Here is a 13,848-nt window from a genome sequence, read left to right on the forward strand (position 1 = left end):
AACGTCAGGCATGAAAGACTTTGGATCTGTTTCCACACAAGATTTAGAGCTGTATTGACAGATTTATTGTTAGTGTTGTTGTTGTTAGTATTTTTTGTATCCAGTCCTGAATTTGGTAAAATGAGTTGCTGGTTTTGCAGGAACATTGCTGAACATCAAGGACGCCTATTCACACCCACTGTTCTACAGAGGAATTGATGATTCCACTGGCTTCAGAACTAGGTAAGGAGTTGGAGGGAGGGGGGGGTTATATTCTTGTGTGATTTCTTTATTTTAAAAACGGTTTATGATTTATGGCATTAAAAAGAAAAAGATATTACAGTGGACATACAGAACACACACACACACACACACACACACACACACACACACACACACAGCACAGCACAGCACAGCACAGCACAGCACCACACAACACCAAAGTATGTTTTTGGTCAGTGAATTTGAAGGAAAAGACAAAGAGAACTTTTTTGTCATTTGTAAATAAACATAGGCAGTGTATTCAAAAAGATACTGTGATCAGAACCCACAACCAAGATATTTGTGCAAGGTCAGCGTCGACACGAACAACAAAATATAGAATTTATTGGTTGAGGTATGTTGCTTTTCATAAGTAGAACAAGGACCCCTAACCGGAAGCAAATGAAGAAGGGAGTTTTCTGTGACCCAATTTCTGTAGTAACGTGCACATGACCCGGTGCATGTGTGTGTGTGTTTTGTGTGTTGATTCACATCTGTGAAACTGCATGTTTGGTGCATATCTGTTATGCATGTGTGGGTGTATGTGTGAATGTGTGTCTTCATGTTTTACATTTATTTGCTTATTTATCATCATTGTTGTCTTATTTATTTATCATTACTACTACCATTTTTTATATCATAATTATTATTTATTTGTTTATTTATCTAAGCTTATCTATTATTCATTCACCTTTTTTTTTTCTCAAGGCCTGACTAAGCGCGTTGGGCAGATGGCAGATGTGGTGTAGCGTATATGGATTTGTCCGAACGCAGTGACGCTTCCTTGAGCTACTGAAACTGAAACTGAAACTGTTGACTCATGGGTTCAGAGTTGTTGGAGAATGGAATGGGATTCACAGGTTGAAAGTTCAGTTTCATTTTCAAGAAGATGTCAAAGGGTGTGGACTGATCCGTGTACGCCACACACCACGCGTCTGCTGAGAAAGAAAACATGGTAGCAGATGCCTGACCTTCTGCATAAACCTAACCTGCTGGTCAGGCCTTGAGAACGTGCTCGAGGTTTGTGTGAAACATTAACTCACTCAGTACAGCCAGTCCTCCCTTCTCCTCTACACATACCTCTCGGATGTCCAGTGGGTGTCTGAATGACCCAACCTTTAGCTTCCGTCGTCAGAATTGTGGTATTCTTTGTCAACATTCACGTCTTCAGTATAAGAGCCTTCCGCTTGCAATATTTTGATGATGGTAATTGGGGTGAAACGCTTTTAACGTTGTCTCTTTCGCCGTTCGTATGGAAAGAGTTAACATGGAAGAATGAAACAAAATAAACAAAACACACACACACACACACACACACACACACACAAGCATACAAATCCAAACACACACACACACACACACACAGATACACCACACATATTTGATTGAAAATGAAAGCAAACAGTATAACAAATGTGATGTTGTTTTTTTTCTTTCTTTCTTCAGAAACATTTTGTGTTTCCCAATCAAAGATGAAGAAGGTAAGTGATTTTGTGCATGACTGTAAAAAAAAAAAAAGGTGTTTTTTTTTCTTGACGTCTTCATTTAAAAGAATATATTGACTTTACTTAAAATTCAACTGCAAATTTTAACTGTTTAGAAAATTAGTATAAGAAATCAAAGCTGACATAAAAAAATTTGAATGCATTTTTTTTTTTAATTTCAGCTGCGCTACCTCGTATATATGATGCAGCCTCTGCACTTGTCAAGAAATAAAGAGAACAAAAGAGTGAAAGTTGAGATTAGAGTAGAATGAATATACAGAGAAAAAAACAACAAAAAACCTTGAACCTTCAGTTTACCTCAATGTCTGTGTCATATGTGTACTTCGTCACTGACACATTCTGTTTGTCTTTCCACATAAGTCTTGTTTATTGTGTCCTGTGTTGTTAATTCACTCTCCCCCCCCCCACCTGCCCCCTCCCCCTCCCACTACCCTGATGATAAATGTTAGCGCGCAGGGCCCCCTGCGCTGAGGAAGTAGACTGCATTACAGGACCCATATTGCTTTGTCTTTCTTTGTTCAAGGGCTGCGACTCCCACTGTGGACTCTTATGTGTACAGCTGTTGCTGCCCCTGCCATGTAGGCTGTCATACCACGCTTCCGGGGTTGTTTTGGGGGGGCTTTGGGGGGGGACGGATGGGGGAGGGGGGGGGGGACTGTTATCTCTTCACCCATAGTGATCTGAATGGTTAGCCCTCTGGGCTCCCTGTGCGTTATGCTACCTACATCATCATTATCATTAGTAGTTGTAATTGTAATAGTATATTCATCATTATTATTATTATTGCTTTTATTATTATTATTACCATCATTATCAGAATTAGTTTTATCATCATCATCATCATTATTATCAGTATCATCATCACCACCATCATTATTTTCAGTAGTATCATCATCATCATTATCATCATCATCATCATCATCAGCATCATCATTATTATTATCATCAGTATCATCATCATCATCATTACCATCATCATTATTATCAGTAGTATCATTATCATCATCATCATTATTATCCTCATTATCAGTAGTATCAAGATCATGATCATCATCATTAGTAGTAGTAGTAGTTGTTGTTGTTGTATTATCATTATTATCATCATTATCATCTTCATCATCATTGTTATTATTAGCATCAACATCATCATCATCATAATCACTTTTTTTTTTTTTTTTTTCATTATTATAATTGTTATCATTATTATTGTTATTATTATTGTGGCCACCACCATCACCATCATCATCATCATGATGACGTGGGGCTGGATCAGTGGTTTGGTGTCTTCAGGCGTGGTGCTAGGGGTGGCCCAGCTGTGCAACAAGAAGACAGGGACATACTTCACCACCTTCGATGAAGACATCGCCTCTGCCTTTGCCGTCTACTGCTGCATCAGCATCAGTCACGTGAGTCGTAGCTGCATTGTTCAGTCATGCTCTGGGTTTTTGCTGTTCATAAACAGCAAGCCTCATGAGTGTATTACAACTTGAAGTTGGTCATCTGTTTCAGTTGTGGAGGTCTAATTTATTATACACTGAGAACAGCAGAGAGAGGTAAATCTCTCCCATGTAGTTCTGATCTCCCTTGGTTTTTATTTTCTTCCTTTAGTTAAATTGGTGATATTGAGGTGAGACAGGTGTTGTAAGAAATCTTGTGATAGATACTGGTTTTTTGTTTGTTGTTTTTTGTGCCCCAGACTTTTGGACATTTTATTGTGTTATTTCAGTTATGATGAATGTGATGATGTAGGTGATTGGGATGTTGCCATGATGGTACATTTAGGTTTGGGACCATTTGACAAAGGCTGTCCTCTCATAATGTATCCTGGTGTCAGCCAGGTAAAGAGAGAGATTCTGATACCTGCAGTGTTGGTCAGGATATTTGAGCAACACTCCTGGAGATGCTTCACTGAAGTGGTTTCAGTTTCAGTTTCAGTAGCTCAAGGAGGCGTTACTGCGTTCGGACAAAATGACACTCGACTGTGTGGCCCCAGTGACTTCCCACGTGAGCCCATAGCAATGCTCACCTCTGGGTCAGAGCTGGCCATTGGCTTAAAAAAACTCTGCCTCTATTGGGGATTGAACCTGTTACCTCCCAGTTGTCATTGCGCCATGCTGACCACTTGGCCACTGTGGCTTGTATATTCTGTATTTTTCTTGGTTGCCGTGTGACGGACACTGGTCAGTACTGGTGAGTGACAAGTTCAGGGGAAGGAAATCTGTACTGATGTGTTGTCTTCGTCATCACTTCACCACATAAGACTCCAAGCATATATATATATATATATATATATATATATATATATATATATATATATATATTGAACATATCTCAGCTTCCAACAGTATTATTTCATTTTTATGTGATAGAAGTTTGCAACATAAATCTGTAATTTAAGTTAATGTATAGCTTACATCAGTGCATATGTTAAACTGAATGTCAAAGATTATATATGTGAGATCAAATGGATTGTTTGCTGCTAGAACCTCAGTTGAAACAACAAAATTATTTTGATTGTTTTTACACATATTTTTTGTTGCTTTAACAGGTACATAAAATAAGTATTTGTGAATGCGTATTTCATGATTTGTTGTGTGGATGATTTTGTATTTGACTTTACGTGAACGGTTTTTTCATGGAGTGAAAGGCAGTCCTTTAGGTGGACGCTAGGAGCATGTTGACTCACTGCAATGTTTCCCTGTGCTTATGCCTTAACCCTGTTGCCATTCTTTTCAGCCCCTGATGTGTGCAAAGAGGTGATTGATAATCGGTAACCTTGATTGTGCTGCCGTTTGTTTCAGTCATTGATGTAGAAAAGGTGATCGATAATAGTAACCTTAACTGTGTGTTGTTGTGTTTTTTCCAGTCATTGATGTACAAAGGGTGATCAATAATCAGTAACATTATATGTGTTGCAGTTGTTTCAGTTGCTGATGTACAAAAATGTGATTGATAAACAATAACCTAACTTTTGCTGCTGTTCGTTTCAGTTGTTGGTGCAGGTTAAAAAAGTGTATTGATAAATAATAACCTAACCTGTGCTGCTGTTCGTTTCAGTTGTTGGTGCAAGTTAAAAAAGCGTATTGATAGACAATAACCTAACCTGTGCTGCTGTTCGTTTCAGTTGTTGGTGCAAGTTAAAAAAGCGTATTGATAGACAATAACCTAACCTGTGCTGCTGTTCGTTTCAGTTGTTGGTGCAAGTTAAAAAAGCGTATTGATAGACAATAACCTAACTGTGCTGCTGTTCGTTTCAGTTGGTGCAAGTTAAAAAAGCGTATTGATAGACAATAACCTAACCTGTGCTGCTGTTCGTTTCAGTTGTTGGTGCAAGTTAAAAAAGTGTATTGATAAATAATAACCTAACCTGTGCTGCTGTTCGTTTCAGTTGTTGGTGCAAGTTAAAAAAGCGTATTGATAGACAATAACCTAACCTGTGCTGCTGTTCGTTTCAGTTGTTGGTGCAAGTTAAAAAAGCGTATTGATAGACAATAACCTAACCTGTGCTGCTGTTCGTTTCAGTTGTTGGTGCAAGTTAAAAAAGCGTATTGATAGACAATAACCTAACCTGTGCTGCTGTTCGTTTCAGTCGTTGATGTACAAAAAGGTGATTGATATTCAGTACCGAAACAGTCTGGCCAATGAGCTCATGATGTTCCACATGAAGGTAATCCCCATGCCTGAAAACTGACCCTGCGTTGGGCAGAGTGTGTGTTGTGGCATGGTCGTGGCTGGTTGGGTAGAGGCGGAGACAGATGACCGGAGCGTTGTGTACAGTGGTGGTGCCCCGTTGTTTGTGATGTGTCACTGCATTGTTGTTTTTCTTTTGGCCCAACGTCCACAGCCAGTCATTTGCCCTTGATGATTTAGTTCTGTGTGTGGTCTTTTCAGTTGACTCCTGCACTGTGCGTCAGTCCTCGACACGTTTATTGCCATCAGTTGTTCCAGCTTTGATGTTTTGTGCTCAGCTTTTTCGTGTCTTTGCCATCTCCATGGTGTCTTTGTGAAATGAGCTTCAGTACAGATGTCACCATCAGCCCTCTAGTTGCTGCACTACAAGTAGTGTGCACTTTTTCATTTTCAGATTTGATATCAGAAAACAAAACAGTATCTTGATTCTCAGTTTGTTTTGGTTGCAAGAATGCCTATCCTTGCACAAGTAATGTGCAGATTTGACTGCACAAAAAAAAAGAAAAAAAAAAGAAAAGAAAAAAAAGATTAAGTGTGTGCTTCCCTTATGTGAGTTATCATCACAACACAAAAATGAAGTGATGGATAAAGAGAAATTTCTATAGGTCGAAGGTTGAATAAGGATTTTTTTAGCTGTTTCAGGCATGTTGACTGGAAATGGCAAATTGTTTACGCTGCACAAGTAGCAGTCGCTGTTGAGTTCCTTGATATATTTTTTTCTGTTTTAGTGCTGTGGAGTTGTTTTTTATCATGTGCTTTGTGGATGTGGTCGTGTCTTTTTTGTGCTTTTATTTTCTGGTTGACTGTGCTTTTCCAGTGTCTGATTTACAAGCGGCTTCAGGAAACCCAGCACCGATATAGGTTAGCCAATGAACTCATGAAGTTTCACATGCAGGTCAGTGTCTTGAGGTACATGCTTGATTTCCCTTGATGTGCGTCTTGTTCTCTCTCTTTTTTGTCTCACTTCTGTCTCATGAAATACCTGCTTCATTCCCTTTGATGCGTGCCTTGGTTCACGTTGTTTTGTCTCACTCCTGTGTCATGAAATACCTGTTTCATTCCCATTGATGCGTGCCTTGGTTCACGTTGTTTTGTCTCACACCTGCGTCATGAAATACCTGCTTCATTCCCTTTGATGCGTGCCTTGGTTCACGTTGTTTTGTCTCACACCTGCGTCATGAAATACCTGCTTCATTCCCTTTGATGCGTGCCTTGGTTCACGTTGTTTTGTCTCACTCCTGCGTCATGAAATACCTGCTTCATTCCCATTGATGCGTGCCTTGGTTCACGTTATTTGGTCTCACACCTGCGTCATGAAATACCTGCTTCATTCCCTTTGATGCGCATCTTGGTTCACGTTGTTTTCTTTCACTCTTGTGTTGCGGTGTTTGTTGTTCAGTTTCACCTGTCCTTAAGTGCCAGTCATTTTTGTGTAATGCGTAAGATCTTGTTCTCTCTGTATTTATTGATTTCCATAAATGCTAGTGATCATCAGAAAGAAGAAGAAGAGGAAGAAGAAGAGGAGGAGGAAGAAAAGCCCACAAACTAGTTGGCCTTTGGGAACCATCCCAACGCCAACTGTCCTAAAACCCTCTTGGCCGAGAGAGTGGGGATGTAACTTGGGCAAGATACTCTCCACTATAATCAAATTCTAGCCCAAATAGTCGGAACAGCAGTTGCCTCCTCTGCTGTTCTGATGGTCATAGTTGGACACGATTGACTATCATATATCATATATAAGATCTTGTTCTCTCTGTATTTATTGATTTCTATAAATGCAAGTGTATGCAGCACACAGGACCTCAGTTAATCATCTCATCCCCTTTCACCACGGTTATGCAGCCAAAAGGTTGAGCTCAGTTATATGTGAAGAATGTCCTGCAAGGAAGGATAACGGAACAACCAGACTTCTTTCGGATGAGATGATTAACTGAGGTCCTGTGTGCTGCATACACTTGGCGCACGTGAAAGAACCAAAGCATACAAAAGGGTTATTCTTCTCTTCTTCTCCATTCGTGGGCTGTAACTCCCATGTTCACTTGTATGTTCACGAGTGGGCTTTTACGTTTTACCCATGTAGGCAGCCATACTCCATTTCAGGGGTGTGCTTTGTGGGTATGTTCTTGTTTCCATAACCCACAGAACGCTAACATGGATGACAGGATCTTTAATGTGCGTATTTGATCTTCTGCTTGCATATACTCACAAAGGGGGTTCAGGCACGAGCAGGTCTGCATATAATTATGTTGACCAGGGAGATAAAAAAAAAATCTTCACCCTTTACCCACCAGGCGCTGCCACCGAGATTCGAACCCGGGACCCTTAGATTGAAAGTCCAGCGCTTTAACCACTCGGCTATTGCGCCCGTTGCACAAAAAGGGTTGTCTCTGGAAAAATTCTAAAGGAAAATCTACTTTATGATAAAAGAGATACACTTGCAGATACTTTATAATAAAAGAGATACACTTGCAGATACTTTATAGTAAAAGAGATACACTTGCAGATACTTTGTAATAAAAGAGATACACTTGCAGATACTTTGTAGTAAAAGAGATACACTTGCAGATACTTTGTAATAAAAGAGATACACTTGCAGATACTTTATAGTAAAAGAGATACACTTGCAGATACTTTATAATAAAAGAGATACACTTGCAGATACTTCATAGTAAAAGAGATACACTTGCAGATACTTTGTAGTAAAAGAGATACACTTGCAGATACTTTGTAGTAAAAGAGATACACTTGCAGATACTTTGTAATAAAAGAGATACACTTGCAGATACTTTGTAGTAAAAGAGATACACTTGCAGATACTTTGTAATAAAAGAGATACACTTGCAGATACTTTGTAGTAAAAGAGATACACTTGCAGATACTTTGTAGTAAAAGAGATACACTTGCAGATACTTTGTAATAAAAGAGATACACTTGCAGATACTTTGTAGTAAAAGAGATACACTTGCAGATACTTTGTAATAAAAGAGATACACTTGCAGATACTTCATAGTAAAAGAGATACACTTGCAGATACTTTGTAATAAAAGAGATACACTTGCAGATACTTCATAGTAAAAGAGATACACTTGCAGATACTTCATAGTAAAAGAGATACACTTGCAGATATGTTAAAGTAAAAGAGATACACTTGCAGATACTTTGTAGTAAAAGAGATACACTTGCAGATACTTTATAGTAAAAGAGATACACTTGCAGATATGTTAAAGTAAAAGAGATACACTTGCAGATACTTTGTAGTAAAAGAGATACACTTGCAGATACTTTATAATAAAAGAGATACACTTGCAGATATGTTAAAGTAAAAGAGATACACTTGCAGATACTTTGTAGTAAAAGAGATACACTTGCAGATACTTTATAATAAAAGAGATACACTTGCAGATACTTTATAGTAAAAGAGGTACACTTGCAGATACTTTATAATAAAAGAGATACACTTGCAGATACGTTATAATAAAAGAGATACACTAAACTGAAGCTGCACTGTGCTGGCGTACTCTCCCCATGGAGAAACCGTTGTGACAAATAGTAAAACAATACAATAATCTATATGTAATCACATCAAAGACCATCTTTCCAGCTGTATTTGAAAAACAGAAAACAGGAGAGTGAGATCAAATGAAACATTGAAAACAGATACTCTTTTCTCACTCTTTGTTTCTGAAATTGACAACAACAACAACAAAATCCGTGGTATGTTCCTCGTATAAGCCTCATAGAATCAGAGCTAAAGACGGACTATACTACGGTGCAGAGATTTTGGGGGTGTTGGGCCTCTTTGCTGTGAAGGTAGAGGACATTACAGATGTCCCATTATTAGGATGATTTAAAGTTATAGACAGTGAAGCAGTGTGGAGAAAATGAGTGTTGACAGAGTGTGAGTGTTGATGCTGTGTGTTGGAGAGTATGAGTGTTGACACTTTGTGTTGTTTGAGTGTTGATGCTGTGTGTTGATTAGTGTTGATGCTGTGTGTTGATGCTGTGTATTGTTGTGTTGACGCTGAGTGTTGATGCTATGTTGACACTGTGAGTTAAGACTGTGTGTTGATGTTGTGTGTTGACGCTGAGTGTTGACTGTGTTGATGCCATGTGTTGATGTTGTGTGTTGATGCTGAGTGTTGACTGTGTTGATGCCATGTGTTGATGTTGTGTTGACACCGAGTGTTGACTGTGTGTTGATGTTGTGTGTTGACGCTGAGTGTTGACTGTGTTGATGCCATGTGTTGATGTTGTGTTGACACCGAGTGTTGACTGTGTGTTGATGCCATGTGTTGATGTGTGTTGACACTGAGTGTTGACTGTGTGTTGATGTTGTGTGTTGATGCCATATGTTGATGTTGTGTGTTGACACTGAGTGTTGACTGTGTGTTGATGCCATGTTTTGATGTTGTGTGTTGATGCTGAGTGTTGACTGTGTGTTGATGCCATGTGCTGATGTTGTGTGTTGACGCTGAGTGTTGACACTGATTGTTGACTGTGTTGATGCTGAGTGTTGAAACTGATTGTTGACTGTGTGTCAGTGCTCTGTGTTGATGCTGTGTGTTGATGTATGCTGACTGTGTATTTATGCTGTGTTGACGTTGTGTGTTGATGCTATGTGTTCATGCTGTGTATTGACGTGTGTTGATGCTGAGAGTTGATGCTGTGTGTTGACACCGAGCGTTGATGCTGTGTTGACACTGTGTGTTGACACCGAGTGTTGATGCTGTGTTGACACTGAGTATTGACGCTGTGTGTGGCTGCAGCAAGTTCCCATGGAGGAAGTTCAGGAGCTGGCAGTGCAGGGGATGCCGGATGTCAAGGTCTTCCACAAAGACTTTGACAAGTTCATCTACGCTCCTCGCACCCTCACAGACTCCAAGACAGCCATGGTAAGATGACGTACACTGCACACACACACAGTCCCATTTAGACAAAGTGGCAGTTATATGATCTTGATAACGATATCAAGGTATCGTGTACATCACACACACACACAGTCTTTAGACAAAGTAGTGACTCCATCATCTAGTTAACAATATTGATGTATCATGTACACCACACACACAGTCTTCTTTAGACATGGCAATTTCATGATCTTGATAACGATATCAAGGCATTGTGTACATCACACACACACACAGTCTTTAGACAAAGTAGTGACTCCATCATCTAGTTAACAATATTGATGTATCATGCACACCACACACACAGTCTTCTTTAGACAAAGCAACAGTTCCATGAACTTATTAAATGGCTGCATGGTATAATCAGTAATATTGGAGAACGAGAAGATTTGCAAAATAAACAATTCAAAGCTAAAATGGTTTCAAATGATGTCACAAAATCCTGCTGACAAATGTCATTTTTAAGAAAACTTGGGTTTAATAGATAATGACAAATGCAACTGAATACAACTTCTGTTGTAGAGAGGACACTGTTAATCATTACCTGTATCATTGCCAGTTTCACTTCTTCTTTATTTATTTTTGTTTAAGAATTTCCTCACGCATTGTCATGGAAAAGTGTTAAAAGTGTGCTGACTCCAATTTGAATAACAAGCTTATTTCATGTGGAATTGAAGAAAATAGTAGAACTGATGGCATATTATGTCTTATTACTTGAAAATTTCTTTATATACAAAAACAGAATAAAGAAACTTCAACCATTATTAACAGATTTAAAGATTAGATATAGAATAGAAAAACATGCACACTCACTGAACATGCAAAATCATGAGTTTGATATAAAATGGATCTCATACATGAACTTAATAGAAAAATGAATTGTATCAAACTCATTTCACAGTGCCTTGTTTACAAGAAAACAATCTTCTGGTTACCATGTATATGATACCTTCTACAGTTTACGTGGTGGATACTTTCTCACAAAAGCTCTCCTTTCTGTTGTTTTTTTTATCTTTGTCTTTTGATGTTGCCAGCTTACATCTTGTGTGTATTTCATGGCCTATTTAGACAGCGAAAAATTGCAGTAAAAACATCTTTATAAAGGTATTTCCTAGCTGTGTATTTTGAGGAAGACCCGAGGCTTTCTTTTTGAGTTTGTTTTCTTTTTTTTTTTTCGTTTCCTTCCTTTGCTTGTTTGTCTGTTTGACTTTTTCTCTCTTTGTTCCTTTGCCTTTGATTTAGTGTTGCTGTTGTTCGTTTCATTCATCATTCTTGTTAAACAATTTACCGCAACGAAGGAATGTTTCCCATTTTTGTTCTTGTGAAATAATTTACAACAGTGAAAGAATTTGTCCATTGCTGTTCTTGTTCAGCAGTTTATGACAATGAAGGAATGTTTCCCTTTGTCCTTGTTAAACAGTTTATCACAATGAAGAAACTTAACCCATCATCATTCTTGTTTCCATTGTCGTTCTTGTTTTAAAAAAAAAAAAAAAATTGCCACTGCGAAGAAACTTTACTGATCATTGCTCTTGTCAAACACTTTACCACAGTGAAGAAATGTATCCCTTCATTTTTCTTGTCAAACAGTTTTAACATTGAAGGAATGTATTCCTTTGTCGTTCTTGGTAAACAATTTACCACAGTGAAATACAGAGGGAAGAGGAAAAATGAAGAAGAAAATAGAAAAGGTCAGCGATGCAAACCTTGACAGTGGTGACTGTCAAAATGATATGTATATGTGTGTGTGTGTGTGTGTGTGTGTGTGTGTGTGTGTGTTGTCAAGTATTTGCTTTAGATTTCAAGGCATCGCCTAGATTTTTATATACATTGGCAGACTGAGTATGAGGTGGGGGGGTGTTGGGATTTTTGTGTGGTGATATTTTTGTATTCACTATTGGAAAGCTTTGGTAAACATTTATATTATGTAGGAAAAAAAGCCAACTTAAATTTATACAACATTGAAGCCTAACTTGTCAATGAGATGTACAGTGTGTTGAATGTTTGAACTTGACCCAAGAATACAGGATTGACTTAACTTAGGATACATCAGGAAGCTTTCTTTTTTTTCCTTCTTCTTTTTTTTCTTTTCTTTTTTTGTCTCGTCTGACTGATGCTGCTCATGTTCTCATCTCAGTGATAAGTAAATGTTACAAGTATCACATTTGTTTGTTGTTGTTTTGGGATTTCACACCTTTCAGTGGAACGACTGTTTTTGTTGTGATTTCTGATACACCTGAAAGAAGTGCTGATTTTCAGGCATGTCAAGCGATGTTCGAAGACCTGGGCTTCATCAACAGATGGCGGTTGAAACCTGAGACGCTTGCCAGGTAATAAAACAAACTGGGTGCAACCCCTTTAATCCCTGAACTGCTGAACCTCCGTGAAACGAGATTGGTCAGCAAGGCAGGAATATAAAGCACAGCTGCTTCGTTTTGTGTGTGTGCTTTAGAGTGGAGTTATTGGTTTGGCTGATTAAAAGTAATCCAATCACAAGAGGACAAAATGAAAGTAAAGACTGATAATCGACTTCCTGACCTGTGAAATCAGTCTGATCACAGTGCGATGACAGCCTTTGCTGGTGAGCGTACTCATCAACTGCAGTCAAGGGTGTTGATGTTGCACATTTTCTGCTCACATATTTCTTGCTTACTGAAACATATACTTTAAAGTTTGTTGTCAAAAGAAAGAAGTCTTTGCATCCTGGTGTTTTCAGTTCAGAATACATTTACCTTTGGTTATCCAAAACTCTATATCTTTTTAAATTTCTGACATATGTGCTGTTTTTCATTAAAAAAAAAAAGTGAAAATAACTCTTGTTGTCTCCTGTGGCCAGTGCCAGAAAAACAATTTGAGACAACTGTAGTTTTATCACGGTTAAACTGTAGCTATTCCCTTTTTGCTGGTTGTCCTTGGAAGCATTTTAAACTTCCCCAACAAATTCAAAATTCTGCTGCCAAACTCATTTCTCTCAGCATTTTTCACTTAAAAAAAAAAAAGAAAAAAAGAATTACACTGGCTTCCTGTAAATGAAATGAAATAGAAGATGGACATAGAATACAGGTGTGGAATGGAGTCTGCTTGAAAAGGAATGAATTTAGATTTGTTTCAAAGGATGTGAGTGAGAAACTGGAAAAAAGGCCATGAATTCCAGGTTTGTACAACTGAAGAACTGAAAGCTCTTGTGCTGTGTCTCTCCCTGCTGAATTTGGGATTGTTAAAGATTTTATCATCAGCAGAAGAGCATAGAGATCTTGAAGGGACGTATCTGCTTAAAATGATCAGAAATATACTGAGGCACAGTTCCAGAAATGACATAAAAACATGGGTGGGATGTGCTTAGAGCATGGATAAAAATATTTCATGTCGCTAATTGCAGAGAGTTGGCCTTGTGGTAAAGTATCTGACCGTGGAAATGAAAGAATCTGAGGGTATGGGATCGAATCCCACACTTGCCACAAATTTCTCCCATGCACTAGACCTTGAGTGGTGGTCTTGGTGTTAGT

The 13,848-nt window shown here is 38.4% G+C and overlaps 1 protein-coding gene across 1 annotated transcript in view; it reads left to right on the forward strand.

Moving 5' to 3' along the window:
• LOC143283858 (cGMP-dependent 3',5'-cyclic phosphodiesterase-like) overlaps positions 1 to 13,848 on the forward strand; it is a 90,735-nt gene that overhangs the window by 57,146 nt on the left and 19,741 nt on the right. Inside the window, exons 19-25 of the mRNA XM_076590236.1 lie at positions 141 to 222; positions 1,687 to 1,721; positions 3,036 to 3,151; positions 5,335 to 5,412; positions 6,253 to 6,330; positions 10,202 to 10,327; positions 12,602 to 12,672. Of these exons, the coding sequence (XP_076446351.1) occupies positions 141 to 222; positions 1,687 to 1,721; positions 3,036 to 3,151; positions 5,335 to 5,412; positions 6,253 to 6,330; positions 10,202 to 10,327; positions 12,602 to 12,672 (586 nt within the window). The remainder of the gene's footprint in view (positions 1 to 140; positions 223 to 1,686; positions 1,722 to 3,035; positions 3,152 to 5,334; positions 5,413 to 6,252; positions 6,331 to 10,201; positions 10,328 to 12,601; positions 12,673 to 13,848) is intronic.

The sequence above is a fragment of the Babylonia areolata genome, chromosome 7 (genome assembly GCF_041734735.1).
Source record: "Babylonia areolata isolate BAREFJ2019XMU chromosome 7, ASM4173473v1, whole genome shotgun sequence".
Classification (NCBI taxonomy): domain Eukaryota; kingdom Metazoa; phylum Mollusca; class Gastropoda; order Neogastropoda; family Buccinidae; genus Babylonia; species Babylonia areolata.